General features: G+C 50.0%; 1 protein-coding gene and 1 long non-coding RNA gene across 7 annotated transcripts; one reads left to right on the top strand and one right to left on the bottom strand.

Moving 5' to 3' along the window:
• Positions 1–39: 39 nt before the first annotated feature.
• CTNS (cystinosin, lysosomal cystine transporter) lies at positions 40–18,481 on the top strand. 6 transcript variants are annotated; one of them, XM_082705830.1, is made up of 12 exons: positions 40–366; positions 3,472–3,551; positions 7,531–7,609; positions 8,955–9,039; positions 12,060–12,163; positions 12,285–12,416; positions 13,195–13,294; positions 13,387–13,506; positions 14,573–14,665; positions 16,626–16,743; positions 17,049–17,163; positions 17,504–18,481. In XM_082705830.1, exons 2-12 carry the CDS (start codon positions 3,491–3,493, stop codon positions 17,583–17,585), a joined length of 1,089 nt encoding a protein of 362 aa, XP_082561956.1. In that variant the 5' UTR covers positions 40–366; positions 3,472–3,490; the 3' UTR covers positions 17,586–18,481. The 6 variants fall into 6 exon arrangements, with proteins under 6 accessions (XP_082561956.1, XP_082561952.1, XP_082561955.1 ...); XM_082705826.1 differs by having other exon boundaries at positions 14,573–14,743; XM_082705829.1 differs by having other exon boundaries at positions 285–366; positions 7,522–7,609.
• LOC309851075 lies at positions 1,014–3,476 on the bottom strand. Its single transcript, XR_014304619.1, has 4 exons — positions 3,322–3,476; positions 1,677–1,785; positions 1,351–1,526; positions 1,014–1,230 (listed from the first exon to the last, which is right to left on the bottom strand). It is a non-coding gene; the product is annotated as an uncharacterized lncRNA (long non-coding RNA).
• Positions 18,482–18,610: the final 129 nt, after the last annotated feature.

The following is an 18,610-nucleotide window of genomic DNA, read 5'->3' as shown; positions in this document are numbered from 1 at the left end:
GACAGCCGTTCTAGAACAGTGGCCTCGCTCCCCGGCCTCACTCGTCGCAGTGGCGCAGGGTTCGCCGACAGGCACTCGGGGCTCCGAGAGCCTCTGTGTCCCCAAAAGTGGTTTAAGCCACCCACTCACCCGAGCCCCCATCCCTGCCAAGGCGCCTAGGCCCCTCTGCTGAGCCCCAATCCTGCCCAATTGTCGAGCTAAGACTAAACTACAGTTCCCAGAGTGCATCGCCGAGAATCAGGTGGCTGGAGTCAGGTGACTTCTGCCCCGCCCTCACCCAAAGTCAGACTGCCGGGGAAAGCGGGTACAGTCCGAAACGGATCCAGCGTCCGGTGTGGTCGGTTCCCTGATCCTAGAGGATCTCAGGTGAGAGTCGGCGCGGCCCCAACAGCCTCCCTCCATTTACCCGGCCGAACCCCAGAGGGTTAAAGACTGGCACTGTAAGTCGGTTGAGGATCTTGCGGCGTGTCTAATCCCCCTCCAGCCGCTCAAATTCCCCCTCCAGCCTCGCCAGGGTTCCATCACCTACCAGGAATCCCGGCCTCGAGACACCATTATAGCCTCCAGATTGAAAGGCCCGCGTGGTGGTGAGCGGAGGCAAGAGACACGGGGCTGCCGTGGTGGTGTGGGTGGCTCTACCCTAGTGCAAGTCTGAAGCCCCCTCCCGCCTTTGAGTTAGTTGCGACCTGAATATGGGTCGCAGAGTTTGCAGATTACTTTGGAGGGAGAAGATGCTGGAAAGCCCATTCCACGAACCCGCGCTGGTGTGCTGAGCGCCGGTCTGCGTTCTGGGGAACTGGGTAGAATGAGACTCCGCCCTGCATTCAGGGGCTTTCAGGCTTGGGAAAGGGAGGACAACTGCCTGGGCCCTAACCTTTTCAAAGAATTGAGAAAAATAATTACCTGTGCTTTATGAGAGCTTGCTAGGTGCCCGAGGCAACGGTAATGATCATTTTACAACATTGCTTCTCAACTTTTTTTTTCTAATGAACTCCTTCCCACCATCATGAAATTTTAATAACATTGATTTAATCAGTTTATGTACTGTCCCCCTTTAGAGAACCACAAGCCATGTTTTGCATTTCATTTCACTTAAGTCCCATGATGTAGTCTCACTGCCCCTGTTTTCACAGTAGGAAATTGAAGATTGAGGAGGTTAAGTAGAGCCCCTAATTAACATTTGGGGAGCCCAGATTCAAACCTATGCAGTCTGTCTGCCGGGCACACATTCTTTTTTTTTTTTTTTTTTTTTTTTTTTTTCTTAAATCACAAGTAGACAGAGAGGCAGCCAGAGAGAGAGAGAGGGAAGCAAGCTCCCTGCTGAGCAGAGAGCTCGATGCCCGGGCACACATTCTTGCCACTTTCTGTGTTTCACAAGAGAAGGAGACTCAAGGACTTGCAGGTTGTAAAATAGTTGACATGATTAAGTCAGATACTTGACAGCAGCTGGAAACCCCTGACCCCACGTTGCTCCTGGAACTTGTGGTTTGAGAATGGGAGACTTCTTAAAATGGTATCTGAAGAGCCTGGAAGATAGAACTTACACAGGAAGAGGGCCATGCTGACAGAGCCCATGGCCATGAAATTCTCCCATTTCTACCTTGTAGCATTCACAAGACATAGTTTTAGTGTATACATATCACTCTGACCTTTTTCTGACATTTTAATCAACTTACCTCTCAATGTGTATCTGTCCTGGTGTCTTTCCTCCAAGGTATCTCAGCCCCTGGGGCTAGAGGACTTTTCCTAACCAAATATTGAAGCTTCCCAGTCCACATTCCACTCCTGCAGGATGAGAGAGGAGCTGGTTAGGCTTGATTCATACCTGATTTCCGGAGGAAAACCCAGACTTTACCCTGAGGAACATTCTGAATCCTGAACTTATGGGACAGGGACACAGGGAGGAGTGAGGAGCAGAGAGTGGCAAGAGTGAATGGCAGACCTGAGGTCATTCCACAGACACAGGAGAGCAATTCCCTGCAGGTCAGGGTACAGAAAGTGGGTGGTAAGATGTGGTCCATATACACTATGGAGTATTGTGCCTCCATCAGAAAGGATGAATACCCAACTTTTGTAGCAACATGGACGGGACTGGAAGAGATTATGCTGAGTGAAATAAGTCAAGCAGAGAGAGTCAATTGTCCTATGGTTTCACTTATTTGTGGAGCATAACAAATAGCATGGAGGACAAGGGGAGATGGAGAGGAGAAGGGAGTTGAGGGAAATTGGAAGGGAAGGTGAATCATGAGAGACTATGGACTCTGAAAAACAATCTGAGGGGTTTGAAGGGGCTGGGGGTGGGAGGTTGGGGGAACCAGGTGGTGGGTATTGGAGAGGGCATGGATTGCATGGAGCACTGGGTGTGGTGCAAAAACAATGAATACTGTTATGCTGAAAAGAAATAAAAAGGAAGAGAGAGAGAGAGAGAAAAGAGGGTGGTAGAGAGCATAGAGATACAGCATCAAAGGCAAGGACTCCAGAGGAGGCCAGAGACAGAAGTGTGAAAGCTCCTGAGATAAAGACCTAACAGATCAGAGGGAGCTGCTCAGACAAGACAGACCCCTGGAAGAGACAGGGACAGGCAGAGATCAGGCAGGCTGGAGCCCTTGGGAAGACGTCTTTGAAGGGAGGGGTGTATCAAGAGGTACCTTGAGGCCTTTTGGGAAAACTGAAACCAGAGAGGTGTTTCCACACAGCCCTCTCCTAGCTGTGCCCGCGGGAATCCCCAGAGGCTGTCAGGTGGGAGGGTCTAGGCTCTACATGCTAAGGCAGCAGGTACAGACAAGTTAGAGACATCCATGCTGACTTGCCCCATCTTGACCTGTGGTTCATCTGCTGTACACTGGGCTATAGGTGTTACGTAGTGCATCTCCCTCACTTAACCAGTGAGTTTCCCCTGGGTTCCTATCATGTGTGATCCCTGCCAGTCCTGGCAAGGTGACATTTGTTAAATGAAAGTCTTAACCTGGTATCCTTGGGTAGCATTAGCCCCTTTCGCTTTTGTCCCGGGACAAGGAATGCAGTTCCTTTCCTTAGGGTTCATAGGTTCACCAAGTCAAATATCTGACCACAGTTTGGATAACTTTTTGAAAACAAACAAACATAAAAAAAAAAAAAAGAAAGAAAGAAAGAAAACCCAGGCAATGAAACTGCATTCTTTCTTTTTGTTAACTAGTTACAAGAAGCAGGTGAAGAGGGAAAAAATCAGTAGTTCTCTACTTCCTCAGAGTGGAACCTTACACAACACACTTAGCCTTTCTGAGCCCATGGCTCCACATATCAAAGAAAGCTGTGTTCCACACCCCCTTCCCCCCCAGTCACCTCTGAGCTGGGGATGCAAAGCGCATGATGAGGTCACAAGCGTGAGGTGAACGTCCTTTATGTGCCTTGATTCCAGCTGGCATATTGTCCATTTGTTGCTGAATTGCTCCAAACTTAACCTGAACTCTTGATGTTTGTTTTTCTTCCTAGTTCTTTGAAATTGAGGAACATGATAAGGAGTTGGCTGATTATTTTTATCCTTCTTCCCCTGAAGCTCATAGAGAAGTGTGGTGAGTTTAGAAGTGGGTCATCAGCTTCGTAAAGAGGGAGATGGTGCAACAGAGTAAGTCGCCAGACCTGTTCATAGCCAAGGGTTTAGGATTGTCTGGCCTGCATGTGTCTGCGGCTCCTTGGCCAAATGACCGCTGGGTGGTGGAACAGATGCAGGTATGGGGTTCAGGACTTTCACAAGGATCCAGATGATTCTGCAAATAATTGGCCTTTTTTCATGAGGTCCCTGTTACCTTTCCTGTACCATCAAAGTCAAACTGAGGTGCTCCAACAACTCTGTACTCTGTGGACCTCACAGAAGGAATTCTAGGTCCTAGGAGATGCTGCAGAAGCAAACGAAGTCACCACCTTGTTGCACCTGGTTCTTCTGTCAGGCTCAGATACATGAGGAGTCTTCCCAGCATCCTCTTGTAAGATGAAAAAACCTTCTCTTAGTGAGAAACCAAGAAACAGGGTGCAGCAGCCCAAGTGCAACAAGGGCCTCACATAACACAGGCTGGTTGTCAAAAAATACCTTGGGGTTTGGGCATCCTTATGAGGTTTGTGAGAGCAGCAGGGCCCTTAGATTAGAGGCCTGTATCATTCTGTCAATTCTCCCACTGCCGAAAACATTGCTAAAAAACAATGAAAAGGATGGAAAGTATTTACACTCCTAGGATGGCAGGCCAGTTATTTTGATCATCAGCTAGCTATTGTCAAAAATAAAATATATCTCAGAGTGCCTGGAAGCCTCCTTCTCCCTCTCCACTCCCTCTGCTTGGGCCCTCTCTCCCTCTCTATTGAGTGAATAAAATCTTTTTTAAAAAATCTAATATATCTTAAAATCCCTGACTAAAGATTTCAAATGACCCTTGTACACACAATACAAACCCTGCAGAAGCTTCCTGAGAGCCGTGCACAGTGGCGATACCGTAACAGTCATGTAGCCTCTTGACGGCTCTTCCAGATTTGTTAAATAGTCAGCCATGTTACTTTGCAGTCACACCTTGTGGATAAACAATTTCCAAGAAAGGAAATTGGTGTTTCTCAACATGAATTCCAGAGCCTCACTCCAGACCTGCTGGTTCATATTCTCTGGGCCTGAGGCTCAGGTGTGTGTCACACCTGCACTGTCAGGCTTTACATAAAGCCCAGGAAGAAAGAGCGCATCTGGCCACCACCACCTGAGTTATACAGAGGGGAAACTTCGGCCCAGGAGAGGGTAAAAGTCATCCCCAAAGGTGGGACCTGCACAGGATCCTTGCTCCGTTTTATTTCTTTGCATCCTTCCTGAATCATTGAAAAAGAATGATGTAAACACCATAAAATCAAGTGACTAGAATTGGGGTTCTAATCTTAACTCTGCTTGTTTTCTCTTTGCTCTGAGGGTTGGTCATCAAGGACTGCAGAGGAGTCTCTGACTTTTCTGGGTGGAATCTTGAGGCACTGCCACCTAGTGGCCAGAAGCTCGCCTCAGGCCCAACAGGCCTGGGTTTGAATCCTGCCTCTCCATTTCTGAGCGGTGTTGGCAAGACACTTTCCCTCTGGGGTTTCTGTTTCCTTATATCCAAATTGGGAATGATGATACCCACCTCTCACTGTTACAATAATTAGACAATGGGTTAGCAGTGTGGCAGAGTGGGTGGGATGGGAAGCACAGTGCGAGGTGCCAATAAGTATTCCTTCAGAAAAAATTTTAAAAATACCCTGCCTCAGGGGAAACTTTGAATGATTTCATGAAGACTTGTTTGGTAATTCTTATGGTTTTCAGAGCCTGTTGCCCCAGGGCAAACTTTAGAATGCACTTTCCCTGGATACGATGCCTGTTTTCTTAACTGCCTGCCATCTTGAGCTTGAAAATGTCCTGGTGTGTTGACCTGATGAGAACAGTCGCAAGCAATTATTTGGCCTCAGGCCACATAAGAAATGTGTCACAAACTCTATCACACTGTATCTTCACAGCCCCATGTGAAGTACGTAGTGCAGTTCCCTCCGCCTTATAGGTGAAGAAAGAGGCCCACATAGAGGTTATAAAGAAGGAAGGAAGCAGAGGAGTGACAAAGGCGGATAGACTGTGTGACTTCAGAGCCCAGTCTCTCAGCTGCTGAGTGCCGTTGTCTCCAGGGACTCTCAGTGAGGGGAAAGCAAAGAGTCCATGATCTGGTTCTCAGAAGCTCACAGCCTCTTCTTGTAAAATGCTAAGAATATGGAAGAGCAAAGGCCACGCAGATCTCTAGCTTGCCATGACCACAGCCCAGTAGAACCGTTGGGCCCGTTATGGGTTACCCCAGAGATGTGGGGGCTGCCTGGCATCACTGTCTTTCCTAGGCACTGTCTTGTCAGTGGTTTTGCTTATCTGATGTCGTCCTCAACTCTAGGTAGAAAATAACAACAGGGACCTTAAGTCCTACCACCTCCCAGCTGTGCAAGCCCAGAAGAAAGCCTCAACATTACTATCAAGAGTGTGAAAAAGAAGGGACAGACTTGCCAAAGCTGCCTCCAGGCCCTGAGGCTACACATGAGGGAGGGGTTGTCCCACTCAGCTCTGAGAGGCTTGGCCTCTGCCAGGACCAGCATGGGAACATACCCACTCATTGGGGCCCAGCCAGGCAGATGTGAGGAGAGTGCCGAGACTAGAGACCTCAGACTGTGGGATTCTCCCTGTTGGAGACTTGCAAGTGCACATGACAGAGCCTGTGTCTGTCCACATTCATGGTGCAGGGTTGTCGTGGGGAAGGGGGCCCTCCAAGGCCCCAGGTAGCAGAGCCAGGCCCAGAAGTACAAAGTTCCAGGCTGGCCGATTCCTTGGCAGGAGATGAGGTTATCGTTCTTAGAAACGTTCAGGCAGAGGAAGAGCAACTTCCAGGTAGGAATAATGAAAAAGGGGGATCAGACAGTGGAGGTTTTATCCGGAACTTTTAAGTTCCCTTCCAACCTGAACACCTAAAACTTCTGATCTCAGTTCTTGATCTCCTGTCTGGAGGGAACCAGGAGGAGAGAAACCTGGGCCCTGCCTACAGCTGTTCCCCCTACAAGGAGTATCTTAATCAAGTTGAGCTCCTTTCCCATGGGCTCCCTTCCTGCCTAGTCTAGCTTCATGACCACTCCTTATTCCTTGTGTAACCCTGAAGGCCCTTAGGTAAGGGAGGTGAGGTGGACAGGTGACTGGGGCTTTGAGTACACCTGGGAGTAAGGTGGGGTGGGAGTGTGGGCTGCCCAAAGAACACAGGAAGAGGTCAGGGAGAGGCTAAATCACTCGGGCTCTATGGCCAATTTGCTCTAGGGTATTTGGCCTCCTAAACCTGCTTTCTCCGTCACTCCCAAGGCCTGTTTGTCTACCTTATCCTGCATTAACAGTGCCAAATTAGTGCCAAAAAGAAATCACTGATAGTGAGACCATGGTAGTCACCATTTTCCCCCCACTCCCCAGTAGAGTCAGCCTCAGGAAGGGGATCAGTGAATGGCTTAGGCTAAGTTAGTACGGAGTCCAAAGGGGTTCTTTGGAAACAAGGTAGCTGGGCCCTGTGTATCTCTGAGAGTACAGAAAAGGGCTGGACCAGTTCTAAAGGGCCATTTTAGCTCCATGAACAGAGGAAATCCCAGTGCTTTCCCATCTGAAGAGGGGGTTCAAGTCTACATTTTTCAGTCCCAGATTGATGCTTGAATTCCTGTGTGACAATTTTTGGGCTCCAGTATTCTAAAACTCTGGGTCACTCAGCCTCAGAGCTTCTCAGTGTGGGGAAGAAGAAGCTACAGTGTTTCCTGCTTGGGCCTATGTCTGCCTCTCTCTGGCAGCAGAAGGAGAAAGAGCATAACGAAGGCTCAGGTTTCCAGGCCCAGCACCCACCCTCTCAGGACCTCCATTTCTTCTCCTAGAAGATGGGGGTTGTCCCGAGTTAGAGCTCATGAGTTCAGATATTGGGGATCCTCATCCCAGTTCTTCCTTGTGAGCCTAAGTTCTCTGACCTAATGATTTGTCATTTGTTTGAGTCCTTCTAGAGTCGACAGTCGACCTCACTGTTCCTCCCACTGTGAAGCTGGAAAATGGAAGCTCAGCCAACATCAGCATCACCCTTCAGTAAGTCCCTGGGCCCAACTCTTGTCATCAGCCAGTTCATTCACCCCATGGCCGGGTCAAGGCTGACCCCTGGCTCTGTTCATATTTTAAGTGTGATACCTTTGCCCCTTCACTTTAAGACAAGCCAGAGAACCCGAAGGCCAGTGGATATTCTGTATGGGGTCATCAAGTCCCTTCTGTCCTGAGAAAACTAAAATAAGCTTTTAAAACAAAAAACAAAAACAAAAACAAAACAAAAAAAAAGCCAGGGGAAGGTGATAGCGTGATAGCAGGTGATCTGCAGACTCGTGTCCTAGAGTCTCTCCACTCCCAGCCAATGAATCCTTGTTTCAGGAACCTTTTCCTTGGCTGAGGTGACCTTGAGTGATCAGCATTTGATGCTTCAGAGTGGTCCCTTCCAAGGCTCTAAGTATTTGCTGAGAGCCCTGCAGGTCACAGGTCAAGGAGCTGAGCTTGGAAGATTTTTGGAAGAACGCTTCCAAAAGCAGAAGTGACCTTTTTGGGTGACCCCAAAGTGACCCCATTCATGGCAACACTCCCACCTGGCCTTGTCTGAGAGTCTTACTGGCTAACATCTGCTGGTTCAGTTGTGAGGTATCGACCTAGTATAGACTGCTAGAGAACCTGTCTCCTCCCTGTCCTTCACTGCTACACCCTTCTCTTGCCTCCCAGCCATGAGGATTCCCCGAGATCTAGAATCCTGTCCTTTTCTCTTTACCCTTCTGCCCTTTTTTCACCTCTCCTGGGAAGTCTGATCTCGAGCCAAAGCTTTGATAGGAACCTGGATTCCGTCCCAGCTCCTGCCTCCCCTCTACATGGACACCTTATAAAACTGAAAAGCCATCCCCTCACCACATCACCCCTCTCCAGAATCCTCAGGTGGCTTTCCGTAGCCTTCCAAATGAACCCCAGGTCTGTACATTCACACTTGAGGACACCACCAGCTACTCCCATCATACATGTCTCCTGGCTTTCTGGGGACACACTGGTCTCTGTTCAGACCCAAACCCTTGAAAGCCTTCTCTATCAGAACAGATGGCATGGTCCTGTTGGCCTCTGGACACTTCATTTGGCAGTCACAACCCGTTCCCCACCTTCTCATGCTCTCTTCTGGTCCCTGTGGGCCTCTTGTCTCCCGATAGCGATGGAAAGCTCCTAGGAGCAAGGACCCCACCACGACCACTCAGGGCCTAGCACAGAGCACTTAACTAATTGCTTGAGAAGGGACAGACCCAAAATCCCTACTTGCTTGAGCAGTGACACGCCCGATGTGAAGTTCAGAGGATTGGTTGAGATCTCACAGTGTCGAACTTCTCAGCAGTAATCAGCCTTTTATCCTCCACAGGCATCCATTAAATGCAACCTTGGTGATCACTTTTCAAATCACATTTCGTTCAAAAAATGTTACTATCCTTGAGCTCCCCGATGAAGTAAGTAATGATTTTTAACTGCTGGGTAACAAAATAATTTTTAAGTAAGTGCTTTTCAAAATAGGCCACTTTGTTTTTAAGCCGTGGGCTGCTCCTGTTCCATAATTCTAAAAATCTCTGATTTGGGCTTTGTTTGTCTTTGAGGATGGGCATTTTATGCCATGTAGTTGGAATGAGGAGGGTGGTAGCAAGAAATTTGAGGCAAAAATGGTTCTGGGAATGTAGAAGAAATTCTTAATAAGATGGCTTTCTAAAACTTGGCTGCTTAGAGGGCATTGGCGGAAGAGCAGTACTATCCCTACCTGAAAATCTATGAGAAATGCAGAATTGTGGGCCCCATCCCAAACCTGCTAATTCAAAACCTGCGTATAAGCAAGATCTCCAGATGATTTAGGCCCACACTGAAGTTCGCAGAGCACTCTTCTGAGATTCTACTGGTTGAAAGTTATTTCCAAAAACTGAGGCCAAATGCTAATGATAACTGTTCATAGCCCTTATGTATTCATCTGTTAATATACACATTGCTCCTACCTTACCAACATTTGAGCCAATTACTAACTGACTAGATTAAAAATATCAGTAGGGAAGGCAGCAATGTAGAGAAAAAACAAGAATTAAAAAAAAAAAATAGACAAGATAGATGCAGGGATAACTATGTAGCTCGTCATGAGGACCTGTGTGGTTGCAGAGATGGGCTACGGGTTGGCTCTGAGGCCCTTAGCATGAAAGCAGTACTGAAGCATGTGGTCAAATAAAGGGCATCAACCCAGAAGGGACTTGTGTGGGAGGGCAGTTCTGTCTCACCCTCTAGTGAACAGCACACCTCATTAGAGCCATTTCTCTCAACTTTCCCCTGCCGTGGGGCACGAAGCCTGCCGTAGGGTAAGAAAAGCCATTGGTTCTCACAGCAGATTGTGGCACCCAGCTGAGGTCTGGTTTGATCCACAGATCAAATTTAGAGTTTGAGGAATGATGCAATCACCTAGTTTACGGCCAGTAAAATTCAAACGTATTCTTAAGCAAGGAAAGCCTGGCACAGAGAAGCCCACACTGTGTGCTTCCTTGTGCCTAAAGTGCACACACAGCCAAGACCAATCCGTAGTGTTGGTCAGCACAGCAGTTTCCCCTGCGGATCAGGTGAGTCTGGAAAGGAGTAGAAGAGAGCTTCTGGAGTGCTGGAAGTGTTCCATTTCTTGACCTGCGTGTTTGATCTTGGTTTGTGGTTGTCACTTTATCAAGCTGTGATGTGTGTACTTTTCTGCACATATGTTATGATTCATTTTTATGTAACTTTAATGGTGGATAACATTGTATGTCAACTATAATTTTTTTAAAAAATTATATAGTGGGAATCAAATCCAGTTATAGAATGATCTGTATGGGCGCCAACCCACTTTCCAGGGGCCAACCTGTATGCCTCCCACCCCCCATCCAGTTCAAGCACTCCTATCTACTCCCTGTGCCTTTGGAAACCACTAGATAGAATTTGGGGGTCAGGCAGTCTAGGAATCTCAGATAAGGTAGTCCACCCAATACAGCGCCAAGTCCTCATATGTAGACCTAATTGTAACATTAGTCATGTCTACTTGACTGGGTTGTGAGGAGTAAAAGCAAGTATAAAATTTCTAGAATTGTATCTGGCATGTAGAAAGAAAGCACTCAGTAAAAAATAGTGATAAATTTTGCTGTAGACCTAAAACTGTTCTTAAAATAAAGTTTCTTGAGGTGCCTGGGTGGCTCAGTTGGCTAAGTGCCTGACTCTTGACTTCAGCTCAGGTCATGATCGCAAGGTCTTAAGATCAAGCCCTGTGTCAAGCTCCATGCTGAGTGTGGAGCCTGCTTAAGATTCTTTCTCTTCTTCTCCCTCTGCCCCTCCCCACTTGGCACGCACATGCTCTCTCTCGCTGTCTCTAAAAAAATTAATTAAAAATAAAGCTTAATAATTAAAAAAAAAGATAGTGATAGTTACTATTTCCTTCTGCCTTGTATCCATTGATTTCCAGTTGACCGATTTTCTTCCTGCCTGGTTCCTAAAGGGACTTAGTGGCCACTTAACAAATACACAAACAACATTACCAAAAAAACTTGTTAAAAATAAGAAAAAGTAGCCAAGAGTAGTACACGGCATGAGGATGTAGCTTGCACGAGGCAGGCCACGAATCGGACTCTGGGCTTTGCGGCAGCCACTTAAACCATTTCACTTGTTCTGCCAAAGCCCCCTGGTTTCCAGCACTAAAAACACCTTCCAGGATCCTTATAAAGAAGCCGCTGAATTCTAATGGCTGCATCTTCACAGTGCCTGTGGTATGGGTGGAGGTTGGGGCCCAGAGCAATATCCAGGGAACAAAGTGGGGGAGAAGGTTCAGGGAAGGTATATCATTCTGCTCCCTGCCACACTTGAGAGATTTGAGAATGTCGGGGGTTGGTGGTGGTGACTGGGAGATCAGATATTGAAGGCAGGCCTCCAAGTACTGTTTCTCAGAGGAGAGCTTTTGATAAATATTGGTCAGAAAGGAGGGGAAAATGTTCTCTCTCCCTGAAGGGGGTCTACTGTGTGCACCTCTTCTGTTTTATCACTTGGCAGCTGCACTGGGCATGGGGCAGACATCGTTTGTGGGCATTGAGGAGCCTTCCATTATAAAAGAAATGGAAGTAATAGCAGTCATAGTATTTATGGACATTCTGCCATTCATAGCAGCCTTGTAAGGTAGACACTTCATCCCCATGTACAGGTGAGCAAACTGAGGTCAGAGCTTGAATAACTTGCCTGAGATCTCATGGTTAGGAAGAGAAGAGCTATCCTACCTTCCCTGGTAGTTGGGGCAGGGGAAGGCCTGAGGGCCCGCTAACACACAGGTATTGGTGGGGGGAACATGCAGGTAGTTGGTCCAGTGTTTCTCCCTCTTACTGGTAAGCTCTTAGAAGGCAGGGACTGTGTGTGATCTGTCTCATCACTCCTAGAGCTGGACATTGAAGTCCTAATAACTGTAGCACCAGATTGAATTCAGTTTTCTTAACAGGTTGTGGTGCCTCCTGGAGTGACAAATACCTCTTTTCAAGTGACATCTCAAAATGTTGGACAAGTTACTGTTTATCTACACGGAAATCATTCCAACCAGACTGGGTAGGCTGACCTTAGCCCAAGTGGGCCTTAAGCAATGAGACGGGAGGCTGACAGTGTTAAGAACAGGGGTGTTTCCTTCAAGCCCAGCCTCAGCTCATCTCAGTCCCCAAACTCTTTCTAGCCCGAGGATCCGCTTCCTGGTCATCCACAGTGACATCATTAGCACCATAAACCAGGTGATTGGCTGGATTTACTTTGTGGCCTGGTCCATCTCCTTCTACCCGCAGGTGATCACCAACTGGAGGCGGAAAAGGTAACCTGCTAAGCTTGATGTGAAGTCACTAGAGGCTAGTAAGGTGGGAGGCATTCCAGAGAGGCTGTACGCGGCATGGGCTCAGACTTCCTCCTCTGCTCTTCTCTCTTCTTGCCCTTTCTAGAAAGTGTCCAGTGTGAAAGCTCTAAGAGCCTGTGGCAGGACTTGAAGCTCTGGGCATTTGGTCTGTGACCCAGTTCAGCTCCTCTGTGTGAAAGCAACAAAATGGGGCTTTTCAGGAAGGGGAGAATGGGCAGGGTTGGGGGGAGTCCACCACATCTGCTCTGTTCTTGGTCCACCCAGCCCTGGAGGAATTAGTGTCAAGTCTTGCAGCAGGGCCAGGCTGGGTCCTTCAGCCTTGGAGGTGAAGCCGCCCCACCCTGACTTTAAAGACACAGTGGGCCTAGAGTTGTGTCTCTGCGCAGGAAGGACCCAAGCTCTCTTGAGTCACCTCTACCAGATGGGCCTCGTAGGGGGGCTGCTGAGCTGGGAGCCAGGAAAGAAGATGCTTCCTCTCCGGAGGAGGCCTCCAAGACTTTCCCTGTGGGGCCAGGACTTGAAGAGTCAGGAGACGAGGAAGGGCGGGAGGGAGGAAGGAAACTGCTTCCTAAGAGGGCAAGATTGGGTGGCATTGACTGGGGTATGCAGAGGGACCTGAGGGCGGTGCTGTCCTTGGGAGACCTGGGCCCTCCTCCCCTTGTGCTGGAAGCTCTGTCCCCTCTCTTCCCTCCAGTCTCACCCTTTGCCCTGATTTCTCTTCATTGCTCCCATGCTGCAGTGTCATTGGTCTAAGCTTTGACTTCGTGGCCCTGAACCTGACAGGCTTCGTGGCCTACAGCGTGTTCAACATTGGTCTCCTCTGGGTACCCTCCATTAAGGTATGGCACTGCCTGCCCACTGCAGCCCGGCCCAAGCTGGTGGGTAGCCGGGCTGCACCTCACCCCCAAGCTTCTCCCAACCCCTCAACCAGGAGCAGTTTTTCCTCAAATATCCCAATGGAGTGAACCCTGTGGACAATAATGATGTCTTCTTCAGTCTGCACGCAGTCGCCCTGACCCTGGTTGTAATGGTGCAGTGTTTCCTCTATGAGGTGAGAGATGAATCCTGTGCCCACCCCACCTCGGGCTGCCTAGGCCAACACCCCCCCACCACCTGCTCCCCACTCCTCCCGTTTTACAGAAGATGTAGAAACTCAGTGTCTACTCACTGAGATGGAGATAATAGAGCTGGCCTTGTGCTGTGTACCAGGGACACCCATGAACCTGAGCCCTCAGGACCCCAGGTCTGGGGTGAGGGACAGAGGCATTCATGACCTATCAGATGGAGAACTGAGCAGGAGGGGAGGACACAGGCGGCTCCTGGAGGCCCTGACAGGGCCAGGGAGGAGCAGGGAAGGAGGGCAGCATGGAAGTGGGGTGGAGTTGTGGTCCAGAGTATTTAAGTGATGTTGCCATGGTGATGGGGAAGAGGCCAGGGTGGGGCAGCCCCAGCTGGAGGGCAAAACTGTGAAGGCCAAGGGGCAATGAGAGCCACTATGAGCAAATGGGTATGGCTGGGGCTCGGGGTCCCAGAGAGGGGAGCAGGCTCCTGAGGGGTCTGCTTGCCATGCTGAAGAAACTTTGGCCTCAGCCGTATTGCTGGAGGGCTGTATTGCTGGAAGGTGACTCAGCAGGGAAAGGCACCATTAGGGCAATTTTCAGGGGATCACCAATAGGTACGTTTTGTCTCACTTGCCTGTGGATACACTGCTTCCTTCGGGGAGCTCCTTCTGCACCTGCAAGGTCAGCTAGGGACTGCTTGGCTCTTGCCTTCATGAACTTTCTAGGTTTTCTTACCCTTGGCTGTGAAGCTGGGTGAAGGCCTGATTTGGGGCAAGATAGGGTGAGGGATGGGTTCCAGAAGTGATCAGGTCTACCTGGATCATGGAATAAGGCACAGGCCTCTCGTGTGTTGCAGGCTACATTCCCAGCTCCTGGTGGCCTCCGAGAGGCACCCAGCTCTGCAGTGTGGGAACAAGAAGAAAATGAGCTCTGGAAAATCTAAAAAGGACTGAAATGGACCCCGAGAATGACAAGGGTGTGACTGGTACTGGGCTCTCTATGCCCCCACCCCAGCCCCTACCATCTACTCCCTTTGCTTCTCTCTGTCATCCTCAGCAAGGCAACCAGCATGTGTCCTGGCCTACCATCAGCTTCCTGGTGCTCTCATGGGTCTTCGTGCTCATCACCGTGATTTTGGCTGCAGTTGGGGTAATCACATGGCTGCAGTTTCTCTTCTGCTTCTCCTACATCAAGCTCGCAGTGACGCTGGTCAAGTATTTTCCGCAGGTGCCTCCAGGGCCTTCCTTACTCTTCACGTGGCCATTAGCGTGGGAGGCACGACAGGGTGCAGGTTCTGCTCCCATGGGGCAGCTTGTAGCTGGGGTGTGGGGATGTGAATGGAAAGTTGCAGTGGAAGTCCTGAGCCCAGCCAGAGCAGGGTCTAGCAGAAAGCTGGCAGTAAGCACTGCTTTCCCTGGGGCCAGCAGTCACCTGAGGGTCATTAGAGACTTCTCTGAGCCCCTGCACAGCTCTGAGAGTCAGGTTATTCAGGTCCCTTGTCTTTCCATCCCCATCTTTACTAAGGACATCAGTTCTCCCCACCACCCTTGCCCGCCGTTGCTATAACTGATAACCCTGACAAGCAGCGGCAGGAGACTTGGGAAAGAGCAAGTGAGAGGAGGCAGCCTCCTTCCCTGCTCCTCCCCCAGCCCATTTCCTTAGGGGTCCCATCCAGGATACACCTTAGGGACCCTCAGCATGCTCCCTCAAGTACTGGGTCCTATTCAGATTCGGAGATCTAAGAGTCCAACATGATTTCCCCCTTAGCCTAAAAGGCCCAGGACAGGGGGAGGTGTGAAGTAGCTGCCAGTGGCAGGCTCCACCCCTGAATCTAGGGCCTCCTGTAACTCACCCCATTACCCATGGAGGAGCCTCCTTCTCAGTTTCCCCAGTACAGAGAACCTTGTATGTCGTGGGTTCAGGAAAGAGAGCATCCATCCACGCCCTCCAAGAGCCAAGGCATGTCTCTTGGAGGGCATGGAAACAGATCCAGGCTCTGAAGGATGAGCAGGACTTAATTTTGTGGGCAAGAGAGGAGGGGGATTCTAGGCCAGGGGCAACCTGCACAGCAGCATAGGCAGAGAGTACGGGAGGCAGCAAGAAGCACTGTTGAAGCTGAAAAGGTAGGGCCAGAAAAAATGTATTCTAAAATATAAAAATAGTAAGGCCAGGCCTTAGGGGGCTAGGGAAGAAGGCTTCGGAATGGTTGGGGTTGCGGGGGAGGTCTTGAGGGAAGTAGGGCCACAGTCCCTGAGTGTGGGAAGGCCTGGGCCTGGTCAACCCAGGAGGCAGGAGCCCCATTTGGAGATGTCTGGAATTGTCCCAAGACTGGAGAGGTGGCCACAAGCATGAAAGAGGGTGGAAGAGGATGAAGAAGGGGACTTAATATGTAGAGAAAACCTGGGAGAAGACCCACTATGGAGGCTACACCTCTTGTGTGATAGGGAAGTTGCCTCAGTCAAAGAAATCCAGAGGGTTCTGGCATTGGAGGAAGGATGTGGGGCAGTGGCAGTAGAAAGTGGGCGGATGTCCAAGTGGACCTCCCGAACTAGACCTAGGAAGCCTGAGATGCAGTCTCCAGAGCCCAGCCAGAGCTGAGGTGGTAGTCAAGTCCACTCTACAGATGGAAAAAAACTGAGGTTACAACTTCCCAAGATAACACTCCCAAGATAACCTCCCTCCAGTGGTGGAGCCAGGATCCCAGACCAGGCAGTTGACCCCCAGCCCATATTCATAAGCACAACATGAAGTCCAGGCTGGGTTTCACCAGAAGAAAAATCAATTGCTAGAAAACCAGGATAGGGTCTCATCCCAGAACAGGGAAGGATAAAGATGGAGAAGCAACATCTCCCCCTCCTTTGCAGTTGTGAGGTGCAGGGGTGAGAGGAGGAGAGCTGTTTGCTATGTGCCAACATGAGACACAGGGACCCGCCCATACTGTTCCGTCTGCTGGCGGACTTGTCAGAGCCCAAAGGTCACTGTGTTCCTTGATGCTGAGGCCTGAGCACATGAGTGGGAGGAATTAGAGCTGTTCTTGTTCGAAGTGGTGGTCACAAGGTCTAAGAGGCGGCCACCCAGCCCCCTCACTGCCGTCCTCTGTCTGACCCAGGCCTACATGAACTTTTACTACAAAAGCACCGAGGGCTGGAGCATTGGTAACGTGCTTCTGGACTTCACTGGGGGCAGCTTCAGCCTCCTCCAGATGTTCCTGCAGTCCTACAACAATGGTGAGTCAGCCAGCAGACTGCCTTCCCATCTGGTGGGCTGACTGCACAGGGTGGGGCCAGGCTTCCTGGGATATCTCTCCATCCCATCCACCCCCAGCCCTTCAGCCTAGGAATCTGATCCAATCCCAGCACTCAAGGTGAGACTCACCTAAGGGGCTTTACAGTGGGAGGATTTGTGGTTTCCTGGGCAAAAGAGGACACCTTCCCCCGCCCCCCATGCCATCACCCCGCAGCCCCCACATCCTCCAGCTGCTTTGGGAGCTGCCAACTTAAAACCAAACTCTGTCCCCTGTGGCTGTTAACAGACCAGTGGACACTGATCTTCGGAGACCCAACCAAGTTTGGACTTGGCATCTTCTCCATCTTCTTCGACGTGGTCTTCTTCATTCAGCACTTCTGCTTATACAGAAATAAACCAGGGTATGACCAACTGAACTAGCACCCAGGGACCCCAGCATAAATGGCCCCAGGTCCTGTGCCCTCCAGGAAGGTTGGGGCAGAGCCTGGAGCACAGGGCTGGCTCAGTGTGCTGACAGTGTTGCAAGTGCTCTCTTCCTCAAGGCCAAACACCTGACACACAAACCAGCCTGCCCTCAGCCAGAACTGTCCCAGGCCAGGCTGGGAGGAGCCTCCCTCTGAGACAGATGGCTGACTCTGCTTTGAGATGGAAAACCACACCATTGACGGTCCCTCCCAGGCCTTGCCGGCCAGGCGTCTGGCCCTCCTGCATCTTGATGCCACCGTCTCTATTTTCTTTAAGGCTTCAGGCAGCACACACGGGTTCTGACAGCCGTCCCAGGCAGGATTGGGTGCTGAGCTTGGAGCCGAAGGCCTTGACCTAAGTGACCAGTGTTTCTGGGAGCAGCTTGAAGGACTGATCCCGCAGTTGTGAGCCAAGGGTGCTTTGCTGCCACTGGTGTGTTCACAGAGACCCAAGCAGCCAGGTGGTGTGGCCAATGGACTCAGAGGTGCTGGTGCTGGTGGCAGAGGGACAGGACTTTTGGGATTAGGCCTTGGGGGGGGGGGGTCCCTTCTCTGAAGGCCACATGCTCTGAGCATCCACCTTCTTGACATCATTCTACATAATTCAACATGCACAACCACATCACAGGCGGCCCAGGTTAGGGTCCGGTAAAGAAACTGGATTTCGGAACCTTGAGGTGCCCAACAGATTGGTTCTGAGCTAGGCTTATGCCCAGTCCCTCTGGTTCTTTACCATACTACCCCCTTTTGGATTTTTTGGAGGGATGTTTTGAAGTGAGTGGCTAAATTTCTTCACCTTCTGCCTACCTCTACTTCCCCAGAGTCAGAGACCTTATGTAAACCCCTTCAATTGCTCCTTATCTTGTGTCTGAGTATAGGACACGTCTGTGCGTGCACACACATACCAGTCTGTGCCTTAGAGGCCAGTAAGACCTGCCAAATGGTGAGAGTAGTTCCCATGTCGGGGAGGGGCTGGACCCTTCCTTCACTTATCCCAGACACCTACCTGAGACTCACCAATTTTTTGGCTACTCAGGAGCCTCCCTTAAGAACTTGACACCACTTCACATACACCTCATGGGCCCAGCCCTTATTCCAAACCTCCTTCCCTCTTCTCCCAGGCATCTATCCTTCCTGTGGCAGGAGGGGAGGGTCCCAGGATGTGCCTTGTCACTTCACTCTCAGACTTTCTACTGCGAGATTAACATGAGGTGCCTGTATCCTTAATTAAAACCTGATTTGTTTCCTTTCTGCACACTGAGCATTTACCAGATGTGGGAGGCAGGTGTGTTGGCTTAAGAACCAATCCTTGGGACTTGGGGAGAATTCGGGTAAGGAAACGCATGGGTTACACAGTGATGGCGAGCTGGCTGCATGCTGATGG

This window comes from Mustela nivalis, assembly GCF_964662115.1.
Source record: "Mustela nivalis genome assembly, chromosome: 17".
Taxonomy (NCBI): Eukaryota; Metazoa; Chordata; class Mammalia; order Carnivora; family Mustelidae; genus Mustela; species Mustela nivalis.
This window is presented reverse-complemented; position numbering and strand designations above follow the sequence as displayed.

What these genes read in the sequence shown, in the direction of transcription:
- CTNS (XM_082705825.1), top strand. Translation starts at nt 3,491, where the DNA reads ATGATAAGGAGTTGGCTGATTATTTTTATCCTTCTTCCCCTGAAGCTC. An exon ending in GAAGCTCATAGAGAAGTGTG is followed by an intron (nt 3,552 to 7,521) that starts GTGAGTTTAGAA and finishes CATTTGTTTGAG; the next exon opens with TCCTTCTAGAGTCGACAGTC. An exon ending in CCTGCAGTCCTACAACAATG is followed by an intron (nt 16,744 to 17,048) that starts GTGAGTCAGCCA and finishes GGCTGTTAACAG; the next exon opens with ACCAGTGGACACTGATCTTC.